This window comes from Phoxinus phoxinus (genome assembly GCF_949152265.1).
Source record: "Phoxinus phoxinus genome assembly, chromosome: 13".
NCBI lineage: Eukaryota > Metazoa > Chordata > Actinopteri > Cypriniformes > Leuciscidae > Phoxinus > Phoxinus phoxinus.
Genome location: NC_136888.1, coordinates 2,759,392 through 2,774,061, shown reverse-complemented (window position 1 = coordinate 2,774,061; position 14,670 = coordinate 2,759,392). Strand labels below are relative to the sequence as shown.

Below are 14,670 nucleotides of genomic sequence, written 5' to 3'. Positions count from 1 at the left end.
AAAATACACGTTAAAAAGTGAAAGACTTGATGAAGTTCAGTTAAAGTTAAGACTTTAAGACCCTATATTTTAATACTCTTATACACATATTACAGAAGTCCTCAAGTCTAAATAGACAAATCCTGAAGTCACCTAAAACCCTCCACAGACTATGATACTGTGGTGATACCATGGTACACAGATTGTATTAGATTTCAAGGCACTTTAATAGATAATGACACAAAATTATTACAGTTTTTTTTCATGTATGATAATACTTAAAAAAAAAATAATATATGGCAAAAAACATGGTAAAAAAGTGCATGGTAATAGCACCGTTTTACTGTTAATCAGTTTGATTTTATTTAATTGTATTATATGATTTCATTGTTTTGTTTTGTATAATTTTTGACAATCACATTAATCACTGAACGACAGTAATACGAAAGAAAGAAAGAAAGAAAGAAAGAAAGAAAGAAAGAAAGAAAGAAAGAAAGAAAGAAAGAAAGAAAGAAAGAAAGAAAGAAAGAAAGAAAGAAAGAATGAATGAAAGAAAGAAAGACAGACAGACAGAAAGAAAGAGCTTTCTGGTAGTTAGTCAACTGTGTACTTAGTCAATCTTTTGCATGAAAATCACCTATTCGGGTATGACTGATGGAATTTGCCTTGGATATAATTATTTTGCCATTATATTCATAACGTGACAGGTTTTAGCGGTGACGTGACGTCACTTCCGGTACGCGGCTCCGTTAGAAATGGACGACAGTCTTCAGCTGGCAGACGGTGGATTAACTAAAAATGTGAGTTTAATTCATATTAAACTGTTTTTAGAGATTCGTGACAGGATAGACAGTTGTGCGGACACGGAGTAGCCTGCAGAAAGGCTCACATTAGTCTTTCTTTCACGCCGCGTTTCAAACTCCAGGACATTAACGTTAGTGTTTCGTGGGCTGAACAGCCGATACCCTGTCAAACGAACTAGTCCCGCAGATCACTCAACTTTAATAAACAGGACTAACATGATGTAGTGTTGTTTGTGTGTTTAAGGGAACGCGTACTTAGCGTTTGTTTCTCGTTCATCGCGTGTAAACAGAGTTGGCGCGTCCTGTTGCCATAGCAACAGTAATGGCGTCTGTGGACCACATGACTCTCTCACGCTGAACATAAACATAAATCTAATGAAAAATACCAAATCATGTATTTGTATGATTTAATTGATAAAGCATTAAAGAGAAAGTACATCTCAGTGTTCTAAAACTGATCTTATTTTCTTCTAGCAGATTGTAATTTCTAACGTCTGTTAATGTTGGGATGGATTATTCCAGAAGGTGATTGACAGGTGTGCTGCTCAGAGGTTATGATTGACAGGTGTTCTGCTCATGTTGAATAGGTGGCTCGGTCAGGCAGAAGAGCTCGTCAGGCTGCGGAGATGATGAACACTGAAGACTCTCGTCAGAGGAAATCATCTTCATCGCTCAGTTCTGTCACAGAGGTCAGTCTGCATCAAAACAACCACATTTGCCTGAATTTATGAATATTAACCGAAGAGAAAAACTTTTCGTTTGAGGAAGTCCTTATTTAAGACATGAGTAAAGGAAAAAGGTCTTGTAACCGTATCGACTCGTAGTAAGTTAAGAAGTAAGACGTGATACGGTTTCGAGCACAGAGTATAAATTATCTCCCATTAAATCTTATTTTTTTCATTTTTAATGAACCAGATCATACATGTTTGTTGTATGGAAAAGAAGGCTCTGAATGAAATCTGACAGGACACATGCATTCATCATTCCTGGGATTCTGTGCCTTCTGTGTCCCAGTAAAGATCATGGTCTTACTGCATTAAAATGTTGAACAATATGCATTTTTTAACCTTTCTTTGTCATAAATAACACCATTTGAACTCAAAGCATATTGAAGTTTATTAAAGCATTAAATGCATTTTAAAGCATTTTGAACCACCACATATCACCATTTTTCCACCAGGCCTGCATATCCCATTTTCATGATAAATACATAGGCCTACTATACATTATTTTACCCCATTTTTTTTACATTGTTGGGTATATCAGTAAAGATTCTCTCTTATTACATTTATTTTAGCAATTATAATCAAGCTTTTTAGCTTGTCACTCAATTTATTGTCCAACCTTTTACTTTTGACTACTTTCCCTTTAAATTAAAGTTGGAAAAATTAAATGACATCTTGAGTTGTCAAAGTAATCAAATGTTAAATAATACTTGATAGTCGCCATTGTAAAAATTAAATACAGATTAATGCTTACAATTTAAGTTACAAAACGTATTCAGTCAAGAGCAGCGAGTGATTTTCTCTTTGTCTTTTGTTCTGTGATGAACATGACAGACAGCAGCAGCAATATTAGGAGCAAAACTCGAGAGCACGTAGATGTGAATTTGAGAACTTGTACAATAAATATTCGTACTTGTACGAGAACATTTACACTCACAGCTCCGATGTGAAAACCTGTAAAATAAAAATCTGAAGTTGAATGTTGAAATTTGCACTTGCAGACAAGTAGTCACAAATGTGTAAAATGCCATTCACAGAAATACAATGACAGACACAAACATGTAATATATATTTGCATTTAATCTTACATTCACATTCGCAGAACAATCTCAATTAGGCACTTGCAACTTCTCAAATCTGTCACTGCAACTTCAAATTTCGCGCCTTGACTCTTGCTACTCTTTTCGAGATATATTTGGTGCAAAACTGACTTGTGCACTTGCAGCTCAGCGGCGGCGAGAGAGAAAGGGGGCAGGAGTGGGGGTGTTCAAAGGAGCCGTTTAATTGGTTGGCGCCTAGCCAATGAAATTGGACTTCTATTGTCGGACTACGCAAGTATAACGTTGTATTTATTAGCAGCGTGTGCTAGCGTATCAACAATTAGGGTAGAGAACCGAAATCATAACCTAAACCAGCATAAAACTGTCTAACTAGTGTAACTTCACAGTAAGGTTAAAAGCTAAATGTATCTTAGAGCAAAAGTGTGTTGTTGATCTTGAGGGGTTTCGCTGACTGAGGACGTCCACACAGTTTAATCCAAAGACGACACTTGGCAGTGTTTTACTTCGGTTTTGGGAAGGGAAAAAACGGACACCCCCTCCAACCTCTCTGGGAAACGCGTATCTGTGTTACAAATGCCCCAGGCACAACGCTTAACCATATTTCTGATAAAACTACGACGGTAATAGCCTGCCGAGACCAAACATATGAGACGCCTGTGTTAAAGTCAATGGAGTGCTGTGGAAAAGTGTCGGATCGCTGTGGGGCTCGTTCTTGGCTGCGCTGTGATTGGCCAATCTACATTCTAGGGCGTGGCTTAGCCAAAGGCGAATTATTACAATTATGCGTAATTGAATCGGAGCGGGCATGTGTTAATTCACAGCTTGTATCTGTGTATCGATCGAGTATCGCAAACATTTTTTTACGATTAAATAAAAAATTTTTTATTACAGAATCGATATTAATTCAAATTAAATTGCTTTATTTTTGTCCTTGCTTATAGACGAGGTTGACAGAAGTTAGCCACTTTCGTTCTAAAAGTGTCGTTATCTATGAGTGTGGAGTGACGTAATATCCCTGTAAAGTGGACGCGTGAGTCGACGTGAGACTGAACGCACTGAAGCCCTCGCGCTAATATGCTCACAGATAAGACGATTCATCTTTAAAAGACTGATCTTGATTCAAACACCCACACGATCTTCTACCAATTCGTCTGTCTATTAAACTTTGACAAAATCATATCGCAACATTAAAAGCTGTGTTGCCGCTGATCCAGGGACAGTCGTCATGAAACCGCTTCACAAACAGTCTTTCAACCTCATAGTATCATTATTTCTGTGATGCAATAGTTCAAATTATCATAAAAGTACTTTGATAAAACTCGAACACTGGTGTCTACGGTAGCGATCAAAATAGAGTAAATAAGCTTTTGATAGAAACTTGCCGCTTAAAATAACGCATTTATCGATTACATTGTTTCGCCACTAGGTGACTGATAAACTTAATGATTTGCTATTAAATATTTTATTCTAGAGAATGTAGTATTGTATGATGCTTCTGAAATAAAAGTCAGAAAGATGTGATGAATTGTTTTTGTAAATATGACTCATGTTATACATCATGCATAAGTGTATGATTTAGCCTTTCCGATGGTCTAGTGTAAAAAGAAACAAATACCGTATTTTCCGGACTATAAGTCACACTATTTTTCATAGTTTGGCTGGTCCTGCGACTTATAGTCAGGTGCGACTTATATATCAACATTAATTCATACTGACTGAGATGAACCGAGAGAAAACATTACCGTCTACAGCCGCGAGAGGGCGCTCTAGTTAGCGGAGTTGTTCAGAAGCGACACCGAGGAAGAACTCAATGTATTCAGTGTTGAGGAGTGAGATCGGGAGCTTGGTGAACTTGCTGACCGGTAACTTGTTGGACTCGCTGGATAATGTTAGTTTAGCCTATTCAGCCTCAGGAATATGTTCTTTATGCTGTTGTGCAGCTGAATAACTGTTAATGTGTTACGCTAACTTATTACATGGCTTGGTTGAATTCTAATGTAGAATGCGGTCTGTTATTTCGTTATTTCTTGATAACACACCGCTGCTAAGTATAACAGACCGTTGCCATGAAAAACAGAGCGTTGCCATGGATGCAGGATTCTAATCGTAGAGATGGAACGGACTATTTTCTTTAGCGGAAGCCATATAAATCGTTTTTAAATCAATATTTTGTCAAATTATTGATTTATTTGGTAGGTAGCCATGTAATAAGCGGGATAATGTATAGCGAGTTTGTTGTTTTAGCGAATACAACTCTCTTCAGGCTTCGCGTCGGGCTCATAATCAGCTCGTCGGGAGTTGTATTCGCTATAACAACCACTTCGCTATACATTATCCCTTACATGCCGGACACTATTCAGCTGTTGTTCTGTGTGCTGTTGTGGAGCTGAATAACTTGCCTTTCCAGATTAAATGTCTGTTCTTGGTCTTGGATTTTGTGAAATAAATTTCTAAATAAATGCGATTTATAGTCCAGTGCGACTTATAGTCCAGTGCGACTTATAGTCCGGGCGGAAAATACGGTAGTTGCAATTCTTAAAAATCGCAATACATATTGTATCGGCACCCATGTATCGTGATCGTATCGAATCGGGAGATATTATTGTGTATGGTCCCAGGCCTAATCGATACACATCGATATATCGTAGGATAGGGATGGGACGGTATGAAAATTTAATATCACGATTATAGTGACCAAAATGATCGTGATTATCAATATTATCACGGTTTTGTTCAAACGAGATGAAAGTGTTCAAAAAGAACTGATGCTCACACTGACAACATTTGAACAAGTTTCATATTTGAAAATCAACAAACAACAAATAAAACAAGCATCTCTATGCACTTTTTTAAACAAGATTCTATTCTGTGGCATTTCCTTCATTATAATGACCGTCGTCATAGCAACGTATTATAAGCGCACTTCCATGTATTACAACGGGCGCGCTCTCTCGTTTTATTCAAATACAACTTGCCGCCTTGCATCTCCGTTTTTGTTTGTATTGAAAATGAAATCAGAGTTGATTTATTGTTTACAGAGATTGGTAATATTGTTGTGATCATCTTGTCTGGACGATTGTTTTGTAACGTTACGCTGTACAAAATGGATTTATAAACGGGTAAGATTTAAAACATTAATCTCAATTCAATATGTCCCCGTAATTATGTGGTAAAAAAAAAAAAGAATCGGTGTAATAAGTGTACAATGTATCTATACATTATTATCCCATAAATGGCACTCTTAATAATAGTCGTGTTTTAACTTGTTCGTTCGTCTTTGGCTCAAAGCCACTTGCTGCGAACTTTTCTTCGCGGAAGCTTCACGTTTATTTCAAGCGAGTGAGATAAAATATTTCAACTCAAAATAACATTTCGTGCCCAATTGTTTCCCAGACGTAGTTTTGGTAGTGAAGTCATTAACTTGCCTTGCGTTCGCTATACAACAGTGGGTGCTGGTCACACAAGACGACTCGGCAGATTTGAAGTCTTTCTATTGCAGCGACTTTTTGTCCTGCAGACAGGGTGACCATCCTCGATTAAGTTTCCCTCAGGACTTTTGTAAAAGCCAAAATATGACCACACCTCAGATTTGGTCCTCTTAAAAGGCTGAAAAATCTCCCGAACACGGTCACTACCATCCGCCACTCCTTCTCGAATAAAAACACAACAACAACATTGTGCACAGCGCCTGCGTCAGACTGTTGCTGGCTGGACTGGATTTAGGCTACAGTGAGTTATTAAAATCCCGATAATCAAACACGGTTTTAATGATAATTAAATTTTAAACGATAATACTAACCGTCAGTACATTTTATCGTGGTTTATCGTGAAACCGGCAATCGTCCCATCCCTATCGTAGGAAATGAAGCCATCATGCAGTGCAAAGCCTGGTCTAAATGCGAGTATAGCAGTATTAATGTCCTGAGCGCTGGGGCTATTTTAAGCAGTTTCCCTCAGTGAGCTCTCTCTCTTACACATGAACTAAAGATTGCTTGAGGCATATTTCTCTGCTGTTACTGCAGGGCATCGGCATCTGAGGCATGCCATCTTTGGTCGCTCTGGGTCCGTCCCCGAGAGTGCTGAGAGCCGGGCATCAATTCTGCTCGGAATTCCAGCTATGTTTTTTTTCCTGTAAACTTTCCAAATTAGGCTGCGTTTTCCGATGTAAAACCAGGATTCTTGAGTCCCCTGTGACCTCACATCTACATGAAATACATTTTTCTGCCATGATGAGTGACAGGCCTGTTTTCCTCACGTCTTGATAGTCAGTGTTTTTTGTTAATTTAATTTTGTTTCTTTGTAAATGTATGCATGTAGCATCCAGCGAAGAGATCTGTGTAATTTTTACTGAATGTACAACGTTGATCCTCATGCTAAACACATGCGGCTGATTTTATTTTATATTCACTCTTGACTCACTTATCAGTGATTTGAAGTTATTTGTCTGAATTATTTTGTCATGGTTCTGAGAAACAGAACGCTTTCTTAAGGCGGGTGAATAGGGTAAAAAGTTTAACCAGCAGATATCACCATGAAACGTTCCCAGTTGATTACCTACATTAAGATGAGAAAAAAATGTAATTGAATGTTTAAATATGCAAATTAAGCAATATCTAATTAAATATGCACTAATTTGCATATATTTAAACTTAAAACTAAATCTGAGTATTGGATAAAGCCAGGTTAAAATAAATGTTTTTCATTGTGTTCAAATATTAGATGGGAAAAAATACAGAGGGATTTATGGAGATCTACTTTTGTTATCCTGTAAATCAGAATATACTGTCAATAGCCTTAAAAATTATTTTCGCCATGTTTTTTGGAATTAAATGTTATATAAATCAGGCTAGGAATAATATATTTACAAATCCCTCTTTTTGTAATAAGTTTAAAAAGTTTGGTGTATATATCGGTGCGACTGAAGTGGAGATTTCGGACTTGAGAGAAATGAGAGAAAAGTCATTTTGAGAAAACGGGCTTTAAAGATTTATCATCAGCCAATGAGATGCGCATTCAGCCCTTTTACTTTCACGATTGGTTGCTTATAAAAAGGAAATTACCATATTTGGATCCAACAGCATTGTACAGGAGAGAGAGAGCTTTCTAACGGTGTGTGTGTGATGATGGAGCAGACAGAGATCGCGGATCATGATGATTTGTAACGCCAACTTTTGTCGAATTTCGGAGAAATCTACAGACGCAAACAGACAAAGTTAGTAAAATAAAGACCTAAATGTGTATTTCGAACTGTTTTCCACCACAAGTCTGAAAGAAGACATGTTATTGAAGACAAATATCCCAAAATCTCAAAATTGACCAGTAAAAAAACCCCGATGTATTTGCCTGCCGTGTCTCGCCTTAAAGGTTATATATAATTCAGAAACCCGTGTTATTAGCGACACTGGCGGCCTTTAAGTGAATTAAATAAAGATGAATCCTTACTAAAGTTACGCGCTACACAGACGTCTTTAACCGTTGCGCTCGCATCTCGTGTCTTTTGCAGCATCTTGTGCAGCAAAAACACTTTTTCATTTTATAATTAAACTTGTCAATTTGATGGCGGATCCAGAAAGGTTCAAACGACAATCACCAGTGATTCTCACCCGATGTAAAATGCAAAAGACTTCGGGCTTCTGACAGCCGCATATTCTCCTCAAAACATTGGAGTCATCCGCGCCGTGCCGCGCCGAGGCACAACCCACGTAAAGTTGATAATTCCGCGAATAACTGCAGATTTCAAACAGAGATGGCGACAAAGAGGAAAAACTACGGACTGCAGCTTTAAAGCTTCACTGTGTAATTTTTTAAGTTGATTCTTAGCAAAAAACACTTTGTTCTTTCAAAATTACATGTGCTCATTAATGTATAATTACTTCTAGCATCTAATGAAGTATTCTCGTAAGCGTAGATTCTGCCATTTATAATACATACGGGTGAGCTGCTCGAATGGCGGAAGCCATGTTGCGCCTCCATCTTGAAAATACATTAACCAAAGCGGGACATACCTGGAAATTCAAGCTTCGCCTTTCGCGGTTTTACACTCAGTGGCGCCGTGACGAATGCGAGCGGGAGATTACTCACGACTGCCGGCAGATTTGGAATAATACGGCCACCGTAGGAGTTAAAACGGCTAGAATGTAATATTCAGTTGGTGGTCATATACAATTTCACCACTAGATGGGAGTAAATCTTACACAGTGTAGCTTTAAGGTCAGTTAATAGATCCCCAGAAATTATTTTCAGGGTCTATTTTTTTTTTTTTTTTTTTTTTTAAATGTTGTTCTTATTCCACTGTAGATTGCACTGAATTGAACAGCTCATGTCTTCAGTACAGGAGACTTTTATGTGATTTTATTCAGGTGAATTGATGGCTCTTGATGAACACTCATTATTCACTCCCCTCGTTCTCTCTGCTCACCCATTTTCCACGGATTGCATGAAAGACATGTAGCGTCCCATTTGAGGTGGAATGCAGAGCGACCCATCCTGACATCAGGATTTACAAATGACCCGGCTGAAGGAACCCAGGAACGGAAGTTTATTTGCTCTGCTGTGTCTTTTTGCCGAGAGTAACTGAATTCCTGCAGGGCTCTGGCTTATTTGCAGACCCAATTTGGTAATGAGAAATGCGTCTTTTTTTGAATGCGTTTGTGGGTTGCCCACCCTTGTTGTGCCCCGAGGAATTCTGTCATTCTAAAGCTGGACCGTTATTCAGCTGCTCATGTAAACCACTGTCGTGGCCCAAACGACTATTTTCAGAATGAAAGAATAAAGTGAGATGTTTTTTTCCCCTGTGAAGCTATTTTGGGTCATGCCCGGTCAGAGCGGTTCCCACACTTACACCCCTCAAACCCCCTCAGCGCTCTCTGAGGGTCCTACACTCCTTTATTTCATTGCTATTTCATAACATGTGTGACCCTGGATCACAGAACCAGTCTCGAGTCGCACGGGTATATCTGTGGCAATAGCCAACTATACATTGTATGGGTCAAAATAATAAATGTTTCTTTTATGCCAAAAATCATGAGGATATTAAGATCATGTTCCATGAAGATATTTAGTAAATGTCCTACTGTAAATATATAAAACATGTATTTTTGTGAGTGAATGCAGCACAATCGTGAACATAAATGCACACAAAGAGATTTTATCAGGCCCTGTTTACACGAGAACGCTTGCGGGTGAAAACGTAAAAATATTTTATCGGATGTGCGTTTCGTTTACACGGCGACGACGTTTTTGGGGCTTAAAAACGCAAAAAAGTGAAACCACCCTCCAGAGTGGAAATCTTAAAAACGCTCCACCACCGCGTTCCCGTCTAAAGGGTAAAAACGCAAAAGTCTGCTTGACAGTGAAGGCGTCGCGTACGCGTTTACGTCACAGGCATGCGCCAGTACAGGAAAATAACAAAACATTATCAAACTAAAATATAGCATTAATTTCATTGACAAAAAAATAATAAAAAATCCTGTAATTTGAGCGACACGCGAAGAGCGCCGAGGGTTAAAGAAGCAGCTTTACCGCATTAAACATGAAAACTAGTGTCAGCGTCTCTTTCACTTTCAGTGCTTCACATCGCCACCTAGCCGTCTGGAGTGCACACTACATCCACTTTCACACACTTTTGCGTCACCATATGCACGCAGATTTTCCCTCCATAACGCTCGTCTAAACGCAGAATAGAAAGTGATAACGCAACGCCACTTTTGCGTTTTCTCTTCAGAACGTTTCTGTGTAAACGTAGCCTCAATGTTTATATTTTTTTGCTCCCTCAGATTCCAGATTTTCAATAGTTGTGTCTCGACCAAATATTGTCCTATCCTAACAAACCACACATCAATGGAAATATTATTTATTCAGCTTTCATATGATGTAAATCTCAATGTCAAGAAATTGACCCATGTGACTGGTTTTGTGGTCCAGGGTCGTATTATAACTCGGCTCTTTATATAAAGTTGACTAAGGTTTGGATTAATTAAGATTTTTGAATGTTTTTGAGAGAAGTCTCTTCTGTTCACCAAGGCTGCATTTATTTGATTTAAAATACAGTCAAAACTGTGAATTTGTTCAATATTATTACAATTTGAAATAAGTGTTTTCAGCATCATTACGCCAGTCTTCAGTGTCACATGATCCTTCAGAAATCACATCACTGCACTATTACTCTAACATATGGAAAATAGTCATAATAAAGAATCAGAAGATGTGATTAGTGTTGTACACCTGTCTTTGTTTACCTTATAGCTGTCAATTTAAAAGAAAAGAAAAAACATTTAATGAGGACATATTTTGCCCTTTTACAGAGTCTTGATGTTAGAAATGCACCGATTTCAATTTTCTAGGCCATTCCGATTTCCGATGTTTCATTGAGTTTGATCTGCCGATACCGATTTCATTTTTTCTAACCACTTTACAGCACACACAAATATTTATTTTCTAAATGTTTTTTTTTTATAAAACACCATATACCTTTACCCAAACTGAATAATAAAATCAAGTTTAAATGGGTAAATTTTCTATAAATATTTTTGAGTCTTCATTTTCTTTTCTGACGTAGCATACTCCAGTTCTTGTTAAAACACACTAGAAATGCAAATTCTGTGCATTTTAGGCACTTTTTGTGTGAAATAATTTATTTTGTCCATCGTAATTGTGCGTTGAGCGTCAGCAGCGCAGCAAAAATAGACTCGGCGCAGAAACCCGCACTTCACTGCTGCTCACACGCTGCTCCTGCTCGACGCTCACACGCTGCTCCTGCTCGACGCTCGCGGTGTGAATGCACTCTTAGGTTAACATGCACGCCGAAATAAATACGCGCCGCTCACGCTTGCGGTGTGAAACAGCCATAACCCCTTATCAACACTGCACACGTCTGCGCCGCATTACGGCTCCGACAGGGTTTTATTCCGTCTGACATGCGGTGCCTAGTGCCTACTCACACCAGGAGCACTTCAGGAAGCGACTGGATGCACGAGACCACGTGATTGGCCTGTGCGACATGGTTTTTCTTGATTTTTGGGTTTCTACCTTACAGTCTATGGTTTTTACCAAGGATATATTGGTGTGCAATCCAATTGGAAGTCTGCACAGGGTGTTTATTTTGAAATTTTATTTTGTATCTACCGTGTGGCTTGGACGCGGCATTCATCGAAAATAGATTCGGGCGCCTATCTTTAGTGAAGTGGTCGAGAGTCGCTTCTGGGACGCTTCTGAAACGTGCCACGGCTGGTGTGAACACAAGCATTGACTACGCGCCGCAGACGTGTGCAGTGTAAATAAGGGGTAACCCCGGATTTCCACCAACAGCGGATCGGCTCCGCTGCGCGTCGGCTCTGTGCTCCGCCGTCCTTCAATACCCACCAGGTCCGGATTTGTTGCGGAACGGCTGTGGCCATGACTGACAGCTGAAGTCACGAGGACCCACGAGATCTCACAAATTCACGTATGATCACGCAATATAACCTGTCCCGCACAATCTGCCCTGTGCTGAATTGCGGAGCTCTCCGGCATCCGGCAAAAATAGAGCAGCCCTCCGGAGCTGGGATGGAGTTGGTGGAAATTGCCTGTAAGGGGTATAATTCACGAGGTTTCCTACAGTACGTGTGCGTTCCATGTGCACGTGTGATGCTGATGTTGCGCAATGTTAATCATGCGGCGCGCGAGTGCATTTGACCGACATAAAATCCGTATATGTCAGACTGACCGGCTGATCAATCGGTGCATCTTTACTTGCTGTAGTTTTCAGGCTCTACTAGAACAGGTTTTCCTGCTTGAATGTTGATTATTTCCTCATATTCTCCATTGTTACGGCTCCTCTCTTCCCAGTCTGTCAGTAACGCTCTGTTCACTTCCTGTCTCTATGAAGCCCCGCCTTCTGAAAAGCACACTGTGCTCTGATTGGTCGGCTGGATCAGTGTGCTGTGATGGTCGAGCGCTTCGAGTGTGTTTGAGAAATGTCCCGCTCCTTACCATAACCGCCAGTTTAACACACTACTAACTAACTCAACCAGGCCACGCCCCTTTATTATGCGTTTTAATTATTGAAATGAGGAATATTGTGTTGGTTTGTTCCTGGAAGAAACTCAAGCGTTTCAGGAGTTCAGAAACACTGAAACTGATATAAAGAATAACTGGAGCTTTTTCATGCTCAAACCGCAACATCACACACTAAACAAAGATGAACATGGACTAAAGAATAACAGGTGCTCTTTAACACTAGTATTAGCAAACTATGATGTTGGCTACATGTGCGTACCTGAAACTTTTAGTACAAGTACCTTTCTAATATCTGAGTTAATGTGAAGACACGCATCTGTTTGAGTGCTCATTCATGAGATGTGATGTTGTGCTGTGAATGTACTGAGTGTGTGTGTGTGTGTGTGTGTTTGACCCCAGGGTCCCCCACCGAAGCCGGCCCGACGGCAGGGAGGATGGGCGGAGGAGAGCGCAGGAACCGGATCTGCCAAGTGAGTACACTACAAACATCTAGATTTAGGAGATGCACCCCTCACACACCGCATGTGCTGTCAATAACGAACCGTTCCACACACACTTTATTGAACAGCAGTCCAGCATTAAACAGATAATGGGTATATCCATACATTATTATATTAATAAGATGGAATAAGAATAATTAATTCCGATGTCTGAAACTTTGTATTTCTAGCTAGATGAATTGCTTGTTGTATTCCTCATTTGTAAGTTGCTTTGGATAAGAGTGTCTGCTAAATTAATAAATGTAATTTGTATTATTTTTTAATGTTTATCAAACAGAAAAGTGGACATGCATCATGTGTGAGATGTGTTTGCAGTCCAGCCATTACTGCAGTAGTTTCTTAGTATTTATTTTATAATAGTTCTCATTTTTGTTATATATGTGTTTTTCTTTCTTTTCATCAGTGTTAATATCCTCCCCTCTCTAATCTCATTTCTTATTTGGGTTTTTCATTTAACTGAACTGCTTAAATAACATGAAGTGAAGATCTCATATAGCCACGGTCAGCTTCTTTTGAGTGGAGGAAAGCACTGGCGTTATTGAGAGCAGGATTTTTGGATGTAAAACACTTTCCTATAGGATTTGGTTGTTCACTCCATCAGAGGAACAGCAAGCAATGAGCGTCAGTCGCCACATGATGGCATCATCTCCTGCTAAATGAACATTATGATCACTCCTAATGGCTGCATTTCTGTAATTCCTGTAAACTCTAATGTAAGGAAACAGAAACACACATCTTTCCGTATAAAGTCTCTGATGAAAATGCTCTTCGAAATTCATCATTCTGAATCCGTTCAATCCAACTGCAGATTCTGAATGTCCAATGACAAATATGTGGTAGAAATAATCTCTCCACAGATGTGTGGTTTGTTAGGATAGGACAATATTTGGTCGAGACACAACTATTGAAAATCTGGAATCTGAGGGAGCAAAAAAAATCTAAACATTGAGAAAATCTCCTTTAAAGTTGTGCATTTATGTTCACGATTGTGCTGCATTCACTCACAAAAATACATGTTTTATATATTTACGGTAGGAAATTTACTAAATATCTTCATGGATCATGATCTTAATATCCTCATGATTTTTGGCATAAAAAAAAGGATAATTTTGACCCATACAGTGTATAGTTGGCTATTGCCACAGATATACCCGTGCGGCTCCAGACTGGGTTTGTGATCCAGGGTCACAAATAATTACAAAGACAATAATTACAATGGCAAGTAACACATTGTATTCAACATGTAATTTTGAAGTAGAAAGAAATAGTATTTTCTTGTAAAACGAGCTACAATAATCTTTGTTTTATTTACAACTTCAAAAATAATTTAGTTTAAAGTGTGTGTGAGCCCTAAAGTCTGCAGTGCATTTCCATGTGCGTCATATGTGTGCATGTAGCTCCAGTGTTAGCACAATAGTGCGTGCGCGAGTCTCGTCAGAGAACCACAGAATCTGCAACCGTAAGAGTGTGTGCGCTTTAGATGCCAATACAGCTCGTGTTGCTCATTTTATTAACAGATATGAAGATGCGGTTCAAAATGAGTGATTCAATCCAATATTAAGTATTAAGAGGTAAATTGATAATATCTAAAACCTAATTTTTTGAA

General features: G+C 39.0%; 1 protein-coding gene across 1 annotated transcript in view; it reads left to right on the top strand.

Annotated features, from left to right (window-relative positions):
• The first annotated feature begins 679 nt into the window (after positions 1-679).
• Positions 680-14,670, top strand: part of ift43 (intraflagellar transport 43 homolog (Chlamydomonas)) — a 33,159-nt gene continuing 19,168 nt past the window's right edge. Inside the window, exons 1-3 of the mRNA XM_079633105.1 lie at positions 680-779; positions 1,370-1,471; positions 12,964-13,034. Coding sequence (XP_079489231.1) covers positions 735-779; positions 1,370-1,471; positions 12,964-13,034 — 218 coding nt within the window. The 5' untranslated portion in view covers positions 680-734. The remainder of the gene's footprint in view (positions 780-1,369; positions 1,472-12,963; positions 13,035-14,670) is intronic.